Genomic DNA, 20,268 nt, shown 5'->3' on the forward strand with positions numbered 1-20,268 from the left:
GTTTGTCAGAATTTGTGGGTTTTTGTTTGTCCACCCGCCTCTTGAGGATCGACCACAAGTTCTCAATGGGATTAAGGTCTGGGGAGTTTCCTGGCCATGGACCCAAAATGTCGATGTTTTGTTCCCTGGGCCACTTAGTTATCACTTTTGACTTATGGCAAGGTGCTCCATCATGCTGTAAAAGGCATTGGTCGTCACCAAACTGTTCTTGGATGGTTGGGAGAAGTTGCTCTCGGAGGATGTGTTGGTACCATTCTTTATTCATGGCTGTGTTCTTAGGCAAAATTGTAAGTGAGCCCACTCCCTTGGCTGAGAAGCAACCCCACACATGAATGGTCTCAGGATGCTTTACTGTTGGCATGACACAGGACTGAGGGTAGCGCTCACCTTGTCTTCTCCGGACAAGGTGTTTTCCGGATGTCCCAAACAATCGGAAAGGGGATTCATCAGATCAAATGACTTTACCCCAGTCCTCAGCAGTCCAATCCCTGTACCTTTTGCAGAATATCCAATCCCTGTCCCTGATGTTTTTCCTGGAGAGAAGTGGCTTCCTCGCTGCCCCTCTTAACACCAGGCCATCCTCCAAAAGTCTTCGCCTCACTGTGCGTGCAGATGCACTCACACCTGCCTGCTGCCATTCCTGAGCAAGCTCTGCAGTGGTGGTGCCCCGATCCCGCAGCTGAATCAACTTTAGGAGACGGTCCTGGTGCTTGCTGGACTTTCTTGGGCGCCCTGACGCCTTCTTCACAACAATTGAACCTCTCTCCTTGAAGTGCTTGATGATCCGATAAATGGTTGATTTAGGTGCAATCTTACTAGCAGCAATATCCTTGCCTGTGAAGCCCTTTTTGTGCAAAGCAATGATGACGTGTGTTTCCTTGCAGGTAACCATGGTTAACAGAGGAAGAACAATGATTTCAAGCACCACCCTCCTTTTTAAAGCTTCCAGTCTGTTATTCTAACTCAATCAGCATGACAGAGTGTTATCCAGTCTTGTCCTCGTCAACACTCTCACATTTACATCATTTAGCAGACTTACAAATTGGTGCATTCAATTTATGATAGCCAGGGGGACAACCACTTTTTTTTTTTGGGGGGGGGGGAAGAAAGATTACTTTATTCCAGGTATTCCTTAAAGAGGTAGGGTTTCAACAAGATAATCACTGACATGATGGCAGCTGGTCCTTTTGTGGCAGGGCTGAAATGCAGTGGAAATGTTTATTTTGGGGGATTACGTTCATTTTCATGGCAAAGAGGGACTTTGCAATTAATTGCAATTCTTCTGATCACTCTTCATGACATTCTGGAGTATATGCAAATTGCCATCATCAAAACTGAGGCAGCAGACTTTGTGAAAATTATTATTTGTGTCATTCTCAAAAATTTTGACCACGACTGTACATATACATACACACAAACAAACACACACACAAATGTCAGTGAAGACACTTGCCAGATGGTCAGTGCATGCTCTGAGTACGCGTCCTGGTAATCCGTCTGGCCCTGCGGCCTTGTGAATGTTAACCTGTTTAAAGGTCTTACTCGCATAGTCTATGGAGAGTGTGATCATACAGTCGTCCGGAAACAGTTGGTGCTATCACGCATGGTTCTGTGTTACTTGCCTTGAAGCGAGCATAGAAGGCATTTAGCTCGTCTGGTAGGCTCGCGTCACTGGGCAGCTCTCGGCTGGGTTTCCTTTGTAATGCGTGATAGTTTGCAAGCCCTGCCACATCCGACGTACATCACTGGGGCCGAACTCCATGCCATCCAGGACCTCTATACCAGGCGGTGTCAGAGGAAGGCCTTAAAAAGTTTCAAAGACTCCAGCCAAACAAGTCATAGACTGTTCTCTCTTCTGCCGCACGGCAAGCGGTACCGGAGCGCCAAGTCTGGGACCAAAAGGCACCTGAACAGCTTCTATCCCCAAGCCATAAGACTGATGATTAATTAATCAAATGGCTACCCGGGCTATTTACATTGACCCCCTTTATTATTTATTTCAATTGTTCTGCACTGACTCTCTTGCACTGACTCTATGCACACAGTCACACATACTACACTGACACTCCAACACACACATTACATATGCTCTCACACACACACACACACACACACGCATATTGAAGCCACACACACACTCACACATAGACACACTTTCACATTCTTCACATATGCTGCTGCTACTCTGTTTATTATATATCCTGATTGCCTAGTCACTTTTACCCCTACTGTAGCGGGTGATTTGGACGGAGTGAGGCGCAGAAGGTGTAAATCACAGAATAAATGGTTTATTCGGCCAATACAGCGGTTCGCAGCAATGCGTAAAACAACTACAGTGCGACTTAACGGCGCACTGGGTAAAACAAAACACACGGGTGAATATCCCGGCGATACAGTACATAAAGCTCCACCGAGCTATCGACACCTCCACATGAAACATTCACACACAAAGACATGGGGGCAGAGGGAATACTTATACAGCACTGATGAGGGGATATGAACCAGGTGTGTGTGAAAACAAGACAAAACAAATGGAATGATGAAAAGAGGAGCGGCAGTGGCTAGAAGGCCAGTGACGATGAACGCCGAAGCCTGCCCGAACAAGGAGAGGAGGCAGCTTTGGCAGAAGTCGTGACACCTACCCACATGTACACAAATTTGTTTACATCCCTGTTAGTGAGCGTTTCTACTTTGTCAAGATAATCCATCCACCTAACAGGTGTGGCATATCAAGAAGCTGAACAGCATGATCATTACACAGGTGCACCTTGTGCTGGGGACAATAAAAGGGCACTCTAAAATGTGCAGTGATGTCACACAACACAATGCCACAGATGTCTTAAGTTGTGAGGGAGCGTGCAATTGGCATGCTGACTGCAGGAATGTCCACCAGAGCTGTTGGCAGAGAATTTAATGTTCATTTCTCAACCATAAGCCGCCTCCATCGATTTAGAGAATTTGTCAGTACGTCCAACCGGTCTCACAACCGCAGACCACGTGTATGGCGTCATGTGGGAATTTATTGAAATTGGCTCGTGAACTGTAACTCAGTAAAATCTTTGAAATTGTTGCCTGTTGAGTTTATATTTTTGTTCAGTGTATATATAGCCTTGTTATTGTTTTTGTGTTACTATTTCCTTTTTATTTAGCAAATATTTGTATTTTTAACTCTGCATTGTTGGGAATGGGCTCGTAAGTAAGCATTTCACTGTAAAGTCTACACCTTTAATTTGACACAAACCACACACACACACACACAGTCTTGTAAAACTAACCTTGTGGGGGGACACAATTCAGACCAAACCCTTACCCTAACCTTAACCCCAAGACCTAACCCTAGCTCCTATCCCTAAAACTAACCCTAGCTCCTAACCCTAAACCTAATTCTAACCTTAATCCTAAACTCCCTAGAAATAGCATTTGATCTTGTGGGGACTAACAAAATGTCCCCAGTTGGTCAAATCTTTGTTCGTTTACTATTCTTGTGGGGACAAGTATAGTTAAACACTTGTACATACACACACACACACACAGATGCTGAATCAGATAGTTGATAGCCAGCAGTAGAGCACAACGCAGAGTGCTCTAGTGTGAGTGTGTTTTCCACAGGGGACTACATGCTAGGGACAGAGTACATGGATTAGCGGACATTATTTCTTCACTCTTAACATAGCTCTAGAGACTCATGACATTGCTGTAGCCCAGGATACACACATTTTCACTCATCACTTCCTGGTCTGGGCCCGTAGTCATACAGCCAGTGTCTCAGAGTAGGATTGTTGACCCTGCGATAGATGAGCATCCTGTCCAGAGGGTATACAATGTACATTAAGCTGCTTCACGCTACAGATATATGAGATAGGCTGCTGCCCTGTGGGCCGTTCTTGCTCGGACAAGGCTACATACTCTGGTTTGTGCTTCAAACCCTTTCAACTTCTCCACGACTCTCTCACGATTGTATATTGAATAGAAAGGGTTAACTTGTGAAATTGTACTTTGTTTTGGTAGAGAACTATATGTTGGTTGGTTCAACTTTTTATGTTAGCTTTTTGATTAATTCAGTGACAGATTCATTATTCACCTTATTAATGAATTAACAACGTGGATGTTTTATAATTTTCTTGGTTTAATTAGTGCTAAATTAATCGACCTAATTAAGCCGTGTAATAATGAGTACTCCCTCAAACTTCACCTCGTCTTTAGGTTTTCATTTATACTGTGAGTCATCCTTAATGTGTTAATGGGCAGCAGCTAATGGGGATCCTTAATAAATACAAATCTAAAATACAAATGTTATATATGGTATGTTAACGTAGCAAGGACTTTAATCCATATCAGGTCCTTGTTATGTGCTACAGTGAGGGGAAAAAAGTATTTGATCCCCTGCTGATTTTGTACGTTTTCCCACTGACAAAGAAATTATCAGTCTATAATTTTAATGGTAGGTTTATTTGAACAGTGAGAGACAGAATAACAACAAAAAAATCAAAAATGTTATAAATTGATTTGCATTTTAATGAGGGAAATAAGTATTTGACCCCTCTGCAAAACATGACTTAGTACTTGGTGGCAAAACCCTTGTTGGCAATCACAGAGGTCAGACGTTTCTTGTAGTTGGCTACCAGGTTTGCACACATCTCTGGAGGGATTTTGTCCCACTCCTCTTTCAGATCTTCTCCAAGTCATTAAGGATTCAAGGCTGACGTTTGGCAACTCGAACCTTCAGCTCCCTCTACAGATTTTCTATGGGATTAAGGTCTGGAGACTGGCTAGGCCACTCCAGGACCTTAATGTGCTTCTTCTTGAGCCACTCCTTTGTTGCCTTGGCCGTGTGTTTTGGGTAATTGTCATGCTGGAATACCCATCCACGACCCATTTTCAATGCCCTGGCTGAGGGAAGGAGGTTCTCACCCAAGATTTGACGGTACATGGCCCTGTCCATCGTCCCTTTTGATGCGGTGAAGTTGTCCTGTCCCCTTAGCAGAAAAACACCCCCAAAGCATAATGTTTCCACCTCCATGTTTGACGGTGGGGATGGTGTTCTTGGGGTCATAGGCAGCATTCCTCCTCCTCCTCCAAACACAGCGAGTTGAGTTGACGCCAAAGAGCTCGATTTTGGTCTCATCTGACCACAACACTTTCACCCAGTTCTCCTCTGAATCATTCAGATGTTCATTGGCAAACTTCAGACGGGCATGTATATGTGCTTTCTTGAGCAGGGGGACCTTGCGGGCGCTGCAGGATTTCAGTTCTTCACGGCGTAGTGTGTTACCAATTGTTTTCTTGGTGACTATGGTCCCAGCTGCCTTGATCATTGACAAGATCCTCCCGTGTAGTTCTGGGCTGATTCCTCACCGTTCTCATGATCATTGCAACTCCACGAGGTGAGTTCTTGCATGGAGCCCCAGGCCGAGGGAGATTGATAGCTCTTTTGTGTTTCTTCCATTTGCGAATAATCACACCAACTGTTGTCACCTTCTCACCAAGCTGCTTGGCGATGGTCTTATAGCCCATTCCAGCCTTGTGTAGGTCTACAATCTTGTTCCTGACATCCTTGGAGAGCTCTTTGGTCTTGGCCATGGTGGAGAATTTGGAATCGGATTGATTGATTGATTGCTTCTGTGGACAGGTGTCTTTTATACAGGTAACAAGCTGAGATTAGGAGCACTCCCTTTAAGAGTGTGCTCCTAATCTCAGCTCGTTACCTGTATAAAAGACACCTGGGAGCCAGAAATCTTTCTGATTGAGAGGGGGTCAAATACTTATTTCCCTCATTAAAATGCAAATCAATTTATAACATTTTTGACATGCGTTTTTCTGGATTTTTTTGTTGTTATTCTGTCCCTCACTGTTCAAATAAACCTATCATTAAAATTATATAGACTGACAATTTCTTTGTCAGTGGGCAAATGTACAAAATCAGCAGGGGATCAAATACTTTTTTCCCTCACTCTTTAGAGACAAAGCTTTTTTGCTGTTTGTGTGTGTGTGTGTGTGTGTGTGTGTGTGTGTGTGCACTTATTATGTGTTTGTTGTGTTGTGTTTTCAGGATGCCCAGATTGAGAGAGACAAGGCTGTGTTTAACGTCTCAGGAGGCTGTACTGCTCTGTGTGCACTCTTTTTATTGGGAAAGATCTATGTTGGAAATGCCGGGGACAGCAGGTGAGACACACACACACACAGGGTGGATTTACATGAGTAAAATATGTCTGGTGAGATCTATCTCTCTCAACTTTTCTGTTTACGCTAGCCTTGGATGTGGTGTGGCCAAAGCCACATTCCTGCCTTATGTTTGAGTTCAGCTATTAGCATACTCTAGTAGTATATACACAAACAAAATAAGGATAGCAATTCCAACTATACAGGAGCTTCTCATCTAAACCACATTTCACATAGTGTTGCACACTTGATTAATGCAATGGTTCACAAATGTGTGGATATTTTAGAAAGCCTTAAATTTTTCCATTTGGCTAACAGAGCAAAGATGCTGTCTACTGGTATTAAGGTAATTCTTGCAGGGACATGTGGTTTGAGAGAGCCGTTGTCTTTACACTGTACGGCTCAGAGGGGGTATGTTGTGTAGACCTCCAGAGGTAGTGTAGGAGACATCTCTTAAAGAGAGATTTGAATCTAGATCCGTCGCTTTACATTACACAAGTATCTCTCCTGGACCTAGTTTGTGTCGTCAAAGTAGTGTAGTGTAAAGAGACACACACACACACACACACACACACACACACACACCAACAGAAATAAACAGTCAACCATTTTAAATAAACCCAGGTTGTTTTGTTGCTTTGCCCTTCAGAGCGATCATTATCCGAGGTGGAGAGGTCATCCCCATGTCTACAGAGTTCACACCCGAGTCAGAGAGGCAGCGCCTGCAGTTCCTGGTAAGAGGAACAACTCAACCGATACTGTATCACAACACATTACCTCCCTTTCCTGTTCAGAAGGTTACTATGCTTAGCTCTCTTGCCCGCTCTTTTTTCCTGTTTAATAGCAGACCTGGGATAACTATAGCTTTAAATATGCTTTTTCAATACGGGGGGGCTGGGGGGTACAAATAGTTACTTTGGAGGTGACTGCAACTATTTGAATACAGAACCCAAAAAAGTACTACTTTCTAAAACTATTTTAATACAGATCTCAGGAAGTGACTGCTTTTCAGAAACTATTGGATTGGCTGCCATCAACCAATGGCAGGGCTGCATCTGGAACTGCATGTTGCAGATAGAAGTAGAATGAATAGAGCACACACAATTTCCTATAATATTCCAATCCATCTGATAGTGGATCATATTTGATCTACACAATACATTTCTATCCAAACATTCTGTAAATGTCCATTCTCCTGAACAGGCCTTAGGTGTAGGGAATCAAATTGTTCTTGTTTCAACACACATAGTACCAACTTTAATGGAGATAGTTTACTCAGAATACAAATGAACATGATTTTCCACCAACCCTTGGCTGGATTTGATTCAAGGCATGGATATTTAGTTCCCTTAGCCATATATATATTTTTTTTACCTGTTAGCAATTTCAGTAACATTCAACTATTTTTGTGTCTGTGTAATAACACTAATTTCTTTCAGAGCAATGTTTTATTAGCATGTTACATAATACTTTGGTAATTGCGTTTTAATTGCATAGCAATTAGCTGAGAGTTTTTGTAACTACTATACACAAGAAGAATATTGGCTGTTCATTATTCAACTTGTGTAATAACTCCATTATTATGCAATTATAAAGCCATTTCTAAAGTCCTATGTAACAACAATTTTGCTATTGTAGTAATCACAAAGTTACTACATATGTATAAGAACTTGATGTCAAGTCTAAGTGTATTGCCTTTTGTCTCACTGATTATGAAAATGTATTTCTTTGTCATTTTTTTAAACTGCAAAGGTGTTCTACTCTAATGTTAAGATGAGTCCATGTCCCTCACAAACGGTTTCCTAGATCTAGCTAAATGCCTGAAAGTGACATTTTTCAGATGTTTTCAGGCCTAAAAAAGTTGTCTTATCATAAGTCCATGTCTCAGGCCATTTGTTGTGTAGATCCAGTTATAGGCCTTGATGCTAATGATCATATACAGTATTTAGACTAATCAAACTAACTGTTAAACATTTAGCAGCCATCAAATCATTTTTAGGGTGTTTCAAATACCTTCAAATATTATTAGTTTTTCTGAGACCTGTATTTGAAATCAAGGGAAATAATTGCCTTTTGTTGATTCTCTATATTTGACTACATTTTGAGTACCTTGAGTATTGTATTGTTGATATTTTGAAATAAACTACAAAATACTCTGCTCAGGTCTGCTTAATAGCTCCCGCAGTTCCTGGTAAGTGGAGGAACTCAACAACAACCCCCTGAATCACAGTGAACTTTAGCTGGGCTTGATTATGCTTGACTGGCGCAATGGAACCAATAGATTAGTCGCAATAGTGCCAACCCCACCCATCTGGCACTCCAGGCAGAGCAGAGAACATGATCAAAGTATTTGAAAGATTTCAAATAGTATTTGAACCCAGGTCTGCTCTGTTCTTACTGAGCACGGCTGTCAGTTATCACAACACATGACCCCCTCCCCTGCCTGTACAGACAGTTGCTAGGCTTAGCTCTCCTGCCTGGTGTCTTGGTTGGTTTAATAGACTGTGTGATTGCCTTCCTATCCACTGGGCATTTCAATCTCCTCTCTCTGTGAAGGCCTACATGCAGCCGCACCTGTTAGGAGGTGAGTTTACACATCTGGAGTTCCCCAGACGTGTACAGAGGAAGGAGGTGGGGAAGAGGATGCTTTACCGGGACTTCACTATGTCTGGCTGGTGGGTATCCAACTATCTATCTTTGTCTGTCTTTCTTTCCACTCGTGGCTTGTTTGATTACTGGTACTCAATGATGGGCCTTGGTCCTCTTATTGGGATAAGTTAGACAGATGCTGCATTTAGGAAACCATCCTACCCCACCACTTTACCATAAAAATGAGGTCCATAATCATTAGATAATTAAAATTAGGCATCTTTGCATGATTTGTCATTGAAACTTCACATTTTGCAATTTCACACGCAACTACGCACTACTATTGAAATAATGTCCTTTGTCCGCAATCACTTTGTCTATCTGAACCTCCCATTCTCATCAATGGCACTCAGTAAAGCTGATTGACAGGAAATGCTCTGATAGACCCAGACATTCTGTGTTGTCTGTATGAATGACAGGGACAGTTCAGCTCATCAGTGATCTGGACAGAACTAAGGCCCATCACAGCGAACCTCCCATTCTCATCAATGGCACTCAGTAAAGCTGATTGACAGGAAATGCTCTGATAGACCCAGACATTCTGTGTTGTCTGTATGAATGACAGGGACAGTTCAGCTCATCAGTGATCTGGACAGAACTAAGGCCCATCACAGCTCCATATCATCTTTGATTCACTCCTTAGAGAACAGAGGCAGACTGTGAAGGGAGTAGTGAGTGAGAGGTGATTGAGGGGAGATTTATCGGTGCTGGCTCTTTCTCAATGTGGTTCTGTCTGTGTGCTGTTAAGATGTGCCGATGTAAGGCAGTGCTGCTCCTTATTGAATCCAGAACTGAGGAGCTGTCTCACTGACTCAGACATGGCTGTGATGTATTTTTAAACATATTCCTTTGCAAGTGGCCTCTTCTCAGGACTAGAACTGGCCTCTAGTGTACCATCACAGACAGATAGACAGACACACACACACAAATGCAGTTAAGTCTGTCTGTCTGTGTAGTCCCTCCACCTCCTCCTGCCTCTCATGCCCAGTTGGCAGTGAGCTGGGCTGTGAGTTGATAGTGCAGATGGGGGGTTGTTAAGGATGGCAGGCGGTGCTGTTTCAGGGCCGTGTTCAGTTGATGGATGTTTAGTAGCGTGCATGTCCTAAATGTTCAAACACCCCGGCAGCCAGCAGTGGATGGAGGGATAGAGGGAGAGGGGGAGGGAGACAAGGAGGGAGATCGAGGGAGTCAAGCTGTCTCACTGTTCTCCGAGACAAAGGAGAGGAGAGAGGGGCGAATCCTAGCACGTTCATCACTGTCACAAATGTATTTACTGCTCTCTCTTCTGTCTTTCCCTCTCTTCCTTCTCCCTCCTCCACCTGCATCCCCCTTCTTTCTTTCATATGATGGCAGTGTGATGCAAATAGTCTATTTTTGGAGAGATAATGTAGGCCCATACCCTTGTCCACTTTAGCCCTGTTTTAATTCTGAACACACACTGCATCGATTTATAGTCCATCAAAGTTGGGCAAACAGTTGTCTTAAGGTTTGCCTTTACTCTCTAATATCGCAATCTGTCTGACTCCATACACGACTGACTGCTGCCGACAGCCCCTCAATGTCACCCCACAGTTTATTGATGTGTGTGTGTGTGTGTGTGTGTGTGTGTGTGTGTGTGTGTGTGTGTGTGTGTGTGTGCACCGTAAGTGCCTGTGTGTGTTTGAGTTGTGGTTAGTATACTGAGCACGTAAAGCTAATGTCTCTCTATCACCCCTATGCACTGAGCAGTGGCCCTGCCCACTCGTAAGAGATGAGATCACTGCTCTCCTTCCCATCTCTCATCACCAGCAGAGCGGAGGATACAGAGAAGCAGCTAGCATTTACTACACCCACCTCTCCTCTCCTCTGTCACACACTACAGTGTGGTGGTCGGAAATAGACAACCACACTGTATAAAACCATGGTCTAGCTACACAATGAAAGACAAAACATTAATCCACACACTGGTACATGCTCCCAGGGGTAGGTCCATTGGACAACGTCAGGAAAATGAGCCTGTGAATGTCTGGTGTTGTTTGCAGCAACCATAGTGTTGTCCCTGACAGTCCCAGAGGTATGAGTGGGAGCAGGTATTATAAGGGGATTAATGTGTGTCTGTCACGCTGTCACAGATGCTTTATCTCCAGCTAGACCGAGAGAGACCGAGCTCTGAGACAGGGAGCATCCCCGTAAAACGCTAACTTCACTGGGAGTCTGACTCGGTCCCCATAGGGACTAGTCTGAAGATGTCTGCTAGATGTCCTTTGAAATCATAAAGGCTGCTGGGGCTTTTCAATATAAAGCTTTATGTTTTTGAAGGTGAAATGATATTATTAAAAGAACCCTACAGAATGAGACTATAACAATTATACTCTGTTCTAGTTTTAGCTCTGCAGATTCAGGAAGGACCATAGATCATATTAAAGTGCAGGACAGTATTTCTGTGCTCAGCCTTACAAGTTTGTGGATGGATGGATGGATGGATGGATGGATACTGTAGATATGGATGGATGGACACTGTAGATATGGATGGATGGACACTGTAGATATGGATGGATGGATACTGTAGATAGATGGATGGATGGACAGTGTAGATATGGATGGATGGATACTGTAGATAGATGGATGGACACTGTAGATATGGATGGATGGATACTGTAGATAAGGATGGATGGACACTGTAGATATGGATGGATGGACACTAGATATGGATGGATGGACACTGTAGATATGGATGGATGGACACTGTAGATAGATGGATGAACACTGTAGATAGATAGATGGATGGACATGATAGATAGATGGATGGACACTAGATAGATATATAGATGGCTAGATAGATGGACACTGGATGGATGGATGGATAGATAGATAGAAAGATAGATGGACACTATAGATGGATGGACACTGTAGATAGATGGATGGACACGGTAGATGGATGGATGGACACGGTAGATAGATGGATGGATGGACACGGTAGATGGATGGATGGATGGACACGGTAGATGGATGGATGGACACGGTAGATGGATGGATGGACACGGTAGATAGATGGATGGATGGACACGGTAGATGGATGGATGGATGGACACGGTAGATGGATGGATGGATGGACACGGTAGATGGATGGATGGATGGACACGGTGGATGGATGGATGGATGGACACGGTGGATGGACACGATAGATGGATGGACACAATAGATAGATGGATGGACACAATAGATAGATGGATGGACACTATAGATGGATGGACACTATAGATAGATGGACACTATAGATGGATGGACACTATAGATAGATGGACACTATAGATAGATGGACATTATAGATAGATGGATGGGCACAATAGATAGATGGATGGACACTATAGATAGATGGATGGACACTATAGATAGATGGATGGACACTATAGATAGATGGATGGACACAATAGATAGATGGATGGACACTATAGATAGATGGATGGACACTATAGATAGATGGATGGACACTATAGATAGATGGATGGACACTATAGATAGATGGATGGACACTATAGATAGATGGATGGACACTATAGATACGATGGATGGACACTATAGATACGATGGATGGACACTATAGATACGATGGATGGACACTATAGATACGATGGATGGACACTATAGATACGATGGATGGACACTATAGATACGATGGATGGACACTATAGATACGATGGATGGACACTATAGATACGATGGATGGACACTATAGATAGATGGATGGACACTATAGATAGATGGATGGACACTATAGATAGATGGATGGACACTATAGATAGATAGATGGATGGACACTATAGATAGATAGATGGATGGACACTATAGATATGGATGGATGGATACTGTAGATATGGATGGATGGACACTGTAGATATGGATGGATGGACACTGTAGATAGATAGATGGATGGACATGATAGATAGATGGATGGACACTAGATAGATATATAGATGGCTAGATAGATGGACACTGGATGGATGGATAGATAGATAGATAGAAAGATAGATGGACACTATAGATGGATGGACACTGTAGATAGATGGATGGACACGGTAGATGGATGGATGGACACGGTAGATAGATGGATGGATGGACACGGTAGATGGATGGATGGATGGATGGACACGGTAGATGGATGGATGGATGGACACGGTAGATGGATGGATGGATGGACACGGTGGATGGATGGATGGATGGACACGGTGGATGGACACAATAGATAGATGGATGGACACAATAGATAGATGGATGGACACAATAGATAGATGGATGGACACAATAGATGGATGGACACTATAGATAGATGGACACTATAGATGGATGGACACTATAGATAGATGGACACTATAGATAGATGGACACTATAGATAGATGGATGGACACAATAGATAGATGGATGGACACTATAGATAGATGGATGGACACTATAGACAGATGGATGGACACAATAGATAGATGGATGGACACTATAGATAGATGGATGGACACTATAGATAGATGGATGGACACTATAGATAGATGGATGGACACTATAGATAGATGGATGGACACTATAGATACGATGGATGGACACTATAGATACGATGGATGGACACTATAGATACGATGGATGGACACTATAGATACGATGGATGGACACTATAGATACGATGGATGGACACTAGATACGATGGATGGACACTATATATAGATGGATGGACACTATAGATAGATGGATGGACACTATAGATAGATAGATGGATGGACACTATAGATAGATAGATGGATGGACACTATAGATATGGATGGATGGATACTGTAGATATGGATGGATGGACACTGTAGATATGGATGGATGGACACTGTAGATATGGATGGATGGACACTGTAGATAGATGGATGGACACTGTAGATAGATAGATGGATGGACATGATAGATAGATGGATGGACACTAGATAGATATATAGATGGCTAGATAGATGGACACTGGATGAATGGATAGATAGATAGATAGAAAGATAGATGGACACTATAGATGGATGGACACTGTAGATAGATGGATGGACACGGTAGATGGATGGATGGACACGGTAGATAGATGGATGGATGGACACGGTAGATGGATGGATGGATGGATGGATGGACACGGTAGATGGATGGATGGATGGACACGGTAGATGGATGGATGGATGGACACGGTGGATGGATGGATGGATGGACACGGTGGATGGACACAATAGATAGATTGATGGACACAATAGATAGATGGATGGACACAATAGATAGATGGATGGACACAATAGATAGATGGATGGACACAATAGATGGATGGACACTATAGATGGATGGACACTATAGATAGATGGACACTATAGATAGATGGACACTATAGATAGATGGACACTATAGATAGATGGATGGACACAATAGATAGATGGATGGACACAATAGATAAATGGATGGACACTATAGACAGATGGATGGACACAATAGATAGATGGATGGACACAATAGATAGATGGATGGACACTATAGATAGATGGATGGACACTATAGATAGATGGACACTATAGATAGATGGATGGACACTATAGATAGATGGATGGACACTATAGATAGATGGATGGACACTATAGATAGATGGATGGACACTATAGATAGATGGATGGACACTATAGATAGATGGACACTATAGATAGATGGATGGACACTATAGATAGATGGATGGACACTATAGATAGATGGATGGACACTATAGATAGATGGATGGACACTATAGATACGATGGATGGACACTATAGATACGATGGATGGACACTATAGATACGATGGATGGACACTATAGATACGATGGATGGACACTATAGATACGATGGATGGACACAATAGATAGATGGATGGACACTATAGATAGATGGATGGACACTATAGATAGATGGATGGACACTATAGATAGATGGATGGACACTATAGATAGATGGATGGACACTATAGATAGATAGATGGATGGACACTATAGATAGATAGATGGATGGACACTATAGATAGATAGATGGATGGACACTATAGATAGATAGATGGATGGATACTGTAGATATGGATGGATGGACACTGTAGATATGGATGGATGGACACTGTAGATATGGATGGATGGACACTGTAGATAGATAGATGGATGGACACTGTAGATAGATAGATGGATGGACATGATATATAGATGGATGGACACTAGATATATATATAGATGGCTAGATAGATGGACACTGGATGGATGGATGGATAGATAGATAGAAAGATAGATGGACACTATAGATGGATGGACACTGTAGATAGATAGATGGATGGACACGGTAGATGGATGGATGGACACGGTAGATAGATGGATGGATGGACACGGTAGATAGATGGATGGATGGACACGGTAGATGGATGGATGGATGGATGGACACGGTAGATGGATGGATGGATGGATGGACACGGTGGATGGATGGATGGATGGACATGGTGGATGGACACTATAGATAGATGGATGGACACAATAGATAGATGGATGGACACAATAGATAGATGGATGGACACTATAGATAGATGGATGGACACTATAGATGGATGGACACTATAGATGGATGGACACTATAGATAGATGGACACTATAGATGGATGGACACTATAGATGGATGGACACTATAGATAGATGGACACTATAGATGGATGGACACTATAGATAGATGGATGGACACTATAGATAGATGGATGGACACAATAGATAGATGGACACAATATATAGATGGATGGACACTATAGATAGATGGATGGACACAATAGATAGATGGATGGACACTATAGATAGATGGATGGACACAATAGATAGATGGATGGACACTATAGATAGATGGATGGACACGATATATAGATGGACACGATAGATAGATGGATGGACACTATAGATAGATGGATGGACACGGTAGATGGATAGATGGATGGATGGACACGGTGGATGGATGGATGGATGGACATGGTGGATGGACACAATAGATAGATGGATGGACACAATAGATAGATGGATGGACACAATAGATAGATGGATGGACACTATAGATAGATGGATGGACACTATAGATGGATGGACACTATAGATGGATGGACACTATAGATATATGGACACTATAGATGGATGGACACTATAGATAGATGGACACTATAGATGGATGGACACTATAGATAGATGGACACTATAGATGGATGGACACTATAGATAGATGGATGGACACTATAGATAGATGGATGGACACTATAGATAGATGGATGGACACTATAGATAGATGGATGGACACTATAGATAGATGGATGGACACAATAGGTAGATGGATGGACACTATAGATAGATGGATGGACACTATAGATAGATGGATGGACACAATAGATAGATGGATGGACACTATAGATAGATGGATGGACACTATAGATAGATGGATGGACACTATAGATAGATGGATGGACACTATAGATAGATGGATGGACACGATATATAGATGGACACGATAGATAGATGGATGGACACTATAGATAGATGGATGGACACAATAGATAGATGGATGGACACTATAGATAGATGGATGGACACTAGATAGATGGATGGACACTATAGATAGATGGATGGACACTATAGATAGATGGATGGACACTATAGATAGATGGATGGACACTATAGATAGATGGATGGACACTATAGATAGATGGATGGACACTATAGATAGATGGATGGACACTATAGATACGATGGATGGACACTAGATACGATGGATGGACACTATAGATACGATGGATGGACACTATAGATAAGATGGATGGACACTATAGATAGATGGATGGACACTATAGATAGATGGATGGACACTATAGATAGATAGATGGATGGACACTATAGATAGATAAATGGATGGACACTATAGATAGATAAATGGATGGACACTATAGATAGATAAATGGATGGACACTATAGATAGATAAATGGATGGACACTATAGATAGATAAATGGATGGACACTAGATAGATAAATGGATGGACACTATAGATAGATAAATGGATGGACGCTATAGATAGATAAATGGATGGACGCTATAGATAGATAAATGGATGGACGCTATAGATAGATAAATGGATGGACGCTATAGATAGATAAATGGATGGACACTATAGATAGATAAATGGATGGACACTATAGATAGATGGATGGACACTATAGATAGATAGATAGATAGATGGATGGACACTAGATAGATAGATAGATAGATAGATAGATAGATAGATAGATAGATAGATAGATAGATAGATAGATAGATAGATAGATAGATAGATGGATGGACACTATAGATAGATAGATAGATAGATAGATAGATGGATGGACACTATAGATAGATAGATAGATAGATAGATGGATGGACACTATAGATAGATAGATAGATAGATAGATAGATAGATAGATAGATAGATAGATAGATAGATAGATAGATAGATAGATAGATAGATAGATAGATAGATAGATAGATAGATGGATGGATGGACACTATAGATAGATAGATAGATAGATAGATAGATGGATGGACACTATAGATAGATAGATAGATAGATAGATAGATAGATGGATGGACACTATAGATAGATAGATAGATGGATGGACACTATAGATAGATAGATGGACACTATTAGATGGATGGACACTATAGATAGATAGATACGATGGATACTGTAGATGGATGGATGGATGGATACTGTAGATAGAGAGATAGATACAGTGAGGGGAAAAAAGTATTTGATCTCCTGCTGATTTTGTACGTTTCCCCACTGACAAAGAAATGATCTGTCTATAATTTTAATGGTAGGTTTATTTGAACAGTGAGAGACAGAATAACAACAAAAAAATCCAGAAAAACGCATGTAAAAAATGTTATAAATTGATTTGCATTTTTATTTGCATTTTAATGAGGGAAATAAGTATTTGACCCCCTCTCAATCAGAAAGATTTCTGGCTCCCAGGTGTCTTTTTATACAGGTAACGTGCTGAGATTAGGAGCACACTCTTAAAGGGAGTGCTCCTAATCTCAGCTTGTTACCTGTATAAAAGACACCTGTCCACAGAAGCAATCAATCAATCAGATTCCAAACTCTCCACCATGGCCAAGACCAAAGAGCTCTCCAAGGATGTCAGGGACAAGATTGTAGACCTACACAAGGCTGGAATGGGCTACAAGACCAACGCCAAGCAGCTTGGTGAGAAGGTCACTGTTCAAATAAACCTACCATTAAAATTATAGACTGATAATTTCTTTGTCAGTGGGCAAACGTACAAAATCAGCAGGGGATCAAATACTTTTTTCCCTCACTGTATGGATGGATGGATACTGTAGTTGGATGGAGACTGTAGATATGGATGGATGGATTGATACTGTAGATCGATTGATGGATGGATACTGTGGATAGATGGATACTGTAGATAGATGGATACTGTAGATGGATACTGTATTTGTATTTATTATGGACCCCATTAGCTGCTGCCTCTTCCTGGGGTCCAGCAAAATTAAGGCAGTTATACATTTGAAAAACATTACAATACATTCATGACAGATTTCACAACATATTAAGTGTGTGCCCTCAGGCCTCTACTCTACCACATATCTATAACACACAATCCATTTGTACATGTGTGTATAGTGTGTATGTTATTGTGTGTTTGTATGCATGTGTCTATGCATACAAACACACGATGGATAGATGGATGTGGATAGATGGACACTAGATGTATACTATAGATGGATAGCTAGATAGATGGATGGATGGATACTGTAGATCGATGGATGGATACTGTAGATAGATGGATACGATGGATGGATGGATGGATGGATCGATGGATGGACACTGTAGATTGATGATAGATGGATGGATACTGTAGATAGATCGCTAGATAGGTGGATGGATATATACTGTAGATAGATAAATGGCTGGATACTGTAGATAGATGGATGGATACTGTAGATGGATACTGTATATAGATATGGATGCTGTGGATGTATACTGTAGAGAGATCTGTGGATGGATGGATACTGTAGATTGATGACTAGATGGATGGATGGATGGATACTGTAGATAGATAGATAGATAGATAGATAGATAGATAGATAGATAGATAGATAGATAGATAGATAGATAGATAGATAGATATTATACATAGATAGGTGGATGGATACTGTAGATGGGTACTGTGGATAGATGGATACTGTGGATGGATACTATGGATGGGTGGATGGATGGATACTGTAGATTGATAGATAGATAGATGGATGGATACTGTAGATAGATACGATGGATGGATGTATACTGTAGATAGATACGATGGATGGATGTATACTGTAGATCGATACGATGGATGGATGTATACTGTAGATAGATACGATGGATGGATGTATACTGTAGATAGATAGATGGATGTGGATAGATGGATACTATAGCTAGATGGATACTAGATAGACAGATGGATACTATAGATAGATGGATACTGTGGATAGATGGATACTGTAGATATATACTATAGATAGATAGATAGCATGGCTTCAGATCTAGCTCTGCATGCTGCAGAAAGTGCTGAGTGTGTGAGTCCTGCTGGCCCAGGGTGGAAACATATGGTCTCTCTGAGTGGAACCAGTAATCTTAAAAACCATTCCAGTCCTGCCTAACCCTCTTCTCTCTACACCAGCTGAAATGCATCTGACAAGGTTTGGAGGGACAGCTTTCATTACCAAGCTGGTGTTTTCATTCACATGCAGGACCAGGTGTGAATTTAGAATAGAAAACCCAGAATCCTTACAGTCAGTATAAATGGTGTGTGATTTGTGACCATGGGGTGGTTATTTTTGATGTGGTCATAACTGCTGCTTAGAAAGGAAGGTGGAACGTTTACACTCAAAAAGAATGGGCAGTAGGCATCATGTGCATTAGTACATCGACTTTCTTAAGGAGCCAGTATAGACGTTTTACATTGAATGTAATATAGATGCCCAGATTCAAATGTAAGACCTTTTCTTAGCACGTGTGTAATATTTTCCAGCCTGATCTCTTGTACTGCATCTTCATCGACTCCCAGTCACATGCTGAATAATGCATGAGTGGGGGTTGTTTAAACACTGCTTTGGGAATATACAGGGGGGAAACATCAATCAATCACCCCTCCCTACACACACACACACACACACACACACACACACACACACACACACACACACACAAACAAACACACAAACACAAACAATCTGAAACAGGAACACCTCATCTCATACATTCATTGTTATTTACCACTTTGTCACAAGGGTATATTTTCACAAGAACAGCTAAAGAATAAAAAAATTTTAAATGCTAAGTTTTCTCTCCGTCTCTCTTTGTATTGTCTGGGTGTTTCTCTTTTCTTCCTAACTCTGTCTCCTCA

The 20,268-nt window shown here is 41.6% G+C and overlaps 1 protein-coding gene across 3 annotated transcripts in view; it reads left to right on the forward strand.

Annotated features, from left to right (window-relative positions):
* Window positions 1-20,268, forward strand: part of LOC121540596 (protein phosphatase 1H) — a 62,929-nt gene that overhangs the window by 32,755 nt on the left and 9,906 nt on the right. For all 3 annotated transcript variants that reach the window (XM_041849594.2, XM_041849593.2, XM_041849595.1), the window contains exons 4-6: window positions 6,050-6,162; window positions 6,809-6,893; window positions 8,716-8,834. In XM_041849594.2, coding sequence (XP_041705528.1) covers window positions 6,050-6,162; window positions 6,809-6,893; window positions 8,716-8,834 — 317 coding nt within the window. The remainder of the gene's footprint in view (window positions 1-6,049; window positions 6,163-6,808; window positions 6,894-8,715; window positions 8,835-20,268) is intronic.

Source organism: Coregonus clupeaformis, chromosome 26, assembly GCF_020615455.1.
Source record: "Coregonus clupeaformis isolate EN_2021a chromosome 26, ASM2061545v1, whole genome shotgun sequence".
Taxonomy (NCBI): Eukaryota; Metazoa; Chordata; class Actinopteri; order Salmoniformes; family Salmonidae; genus Coregonus; species Coregonus clupeaformis.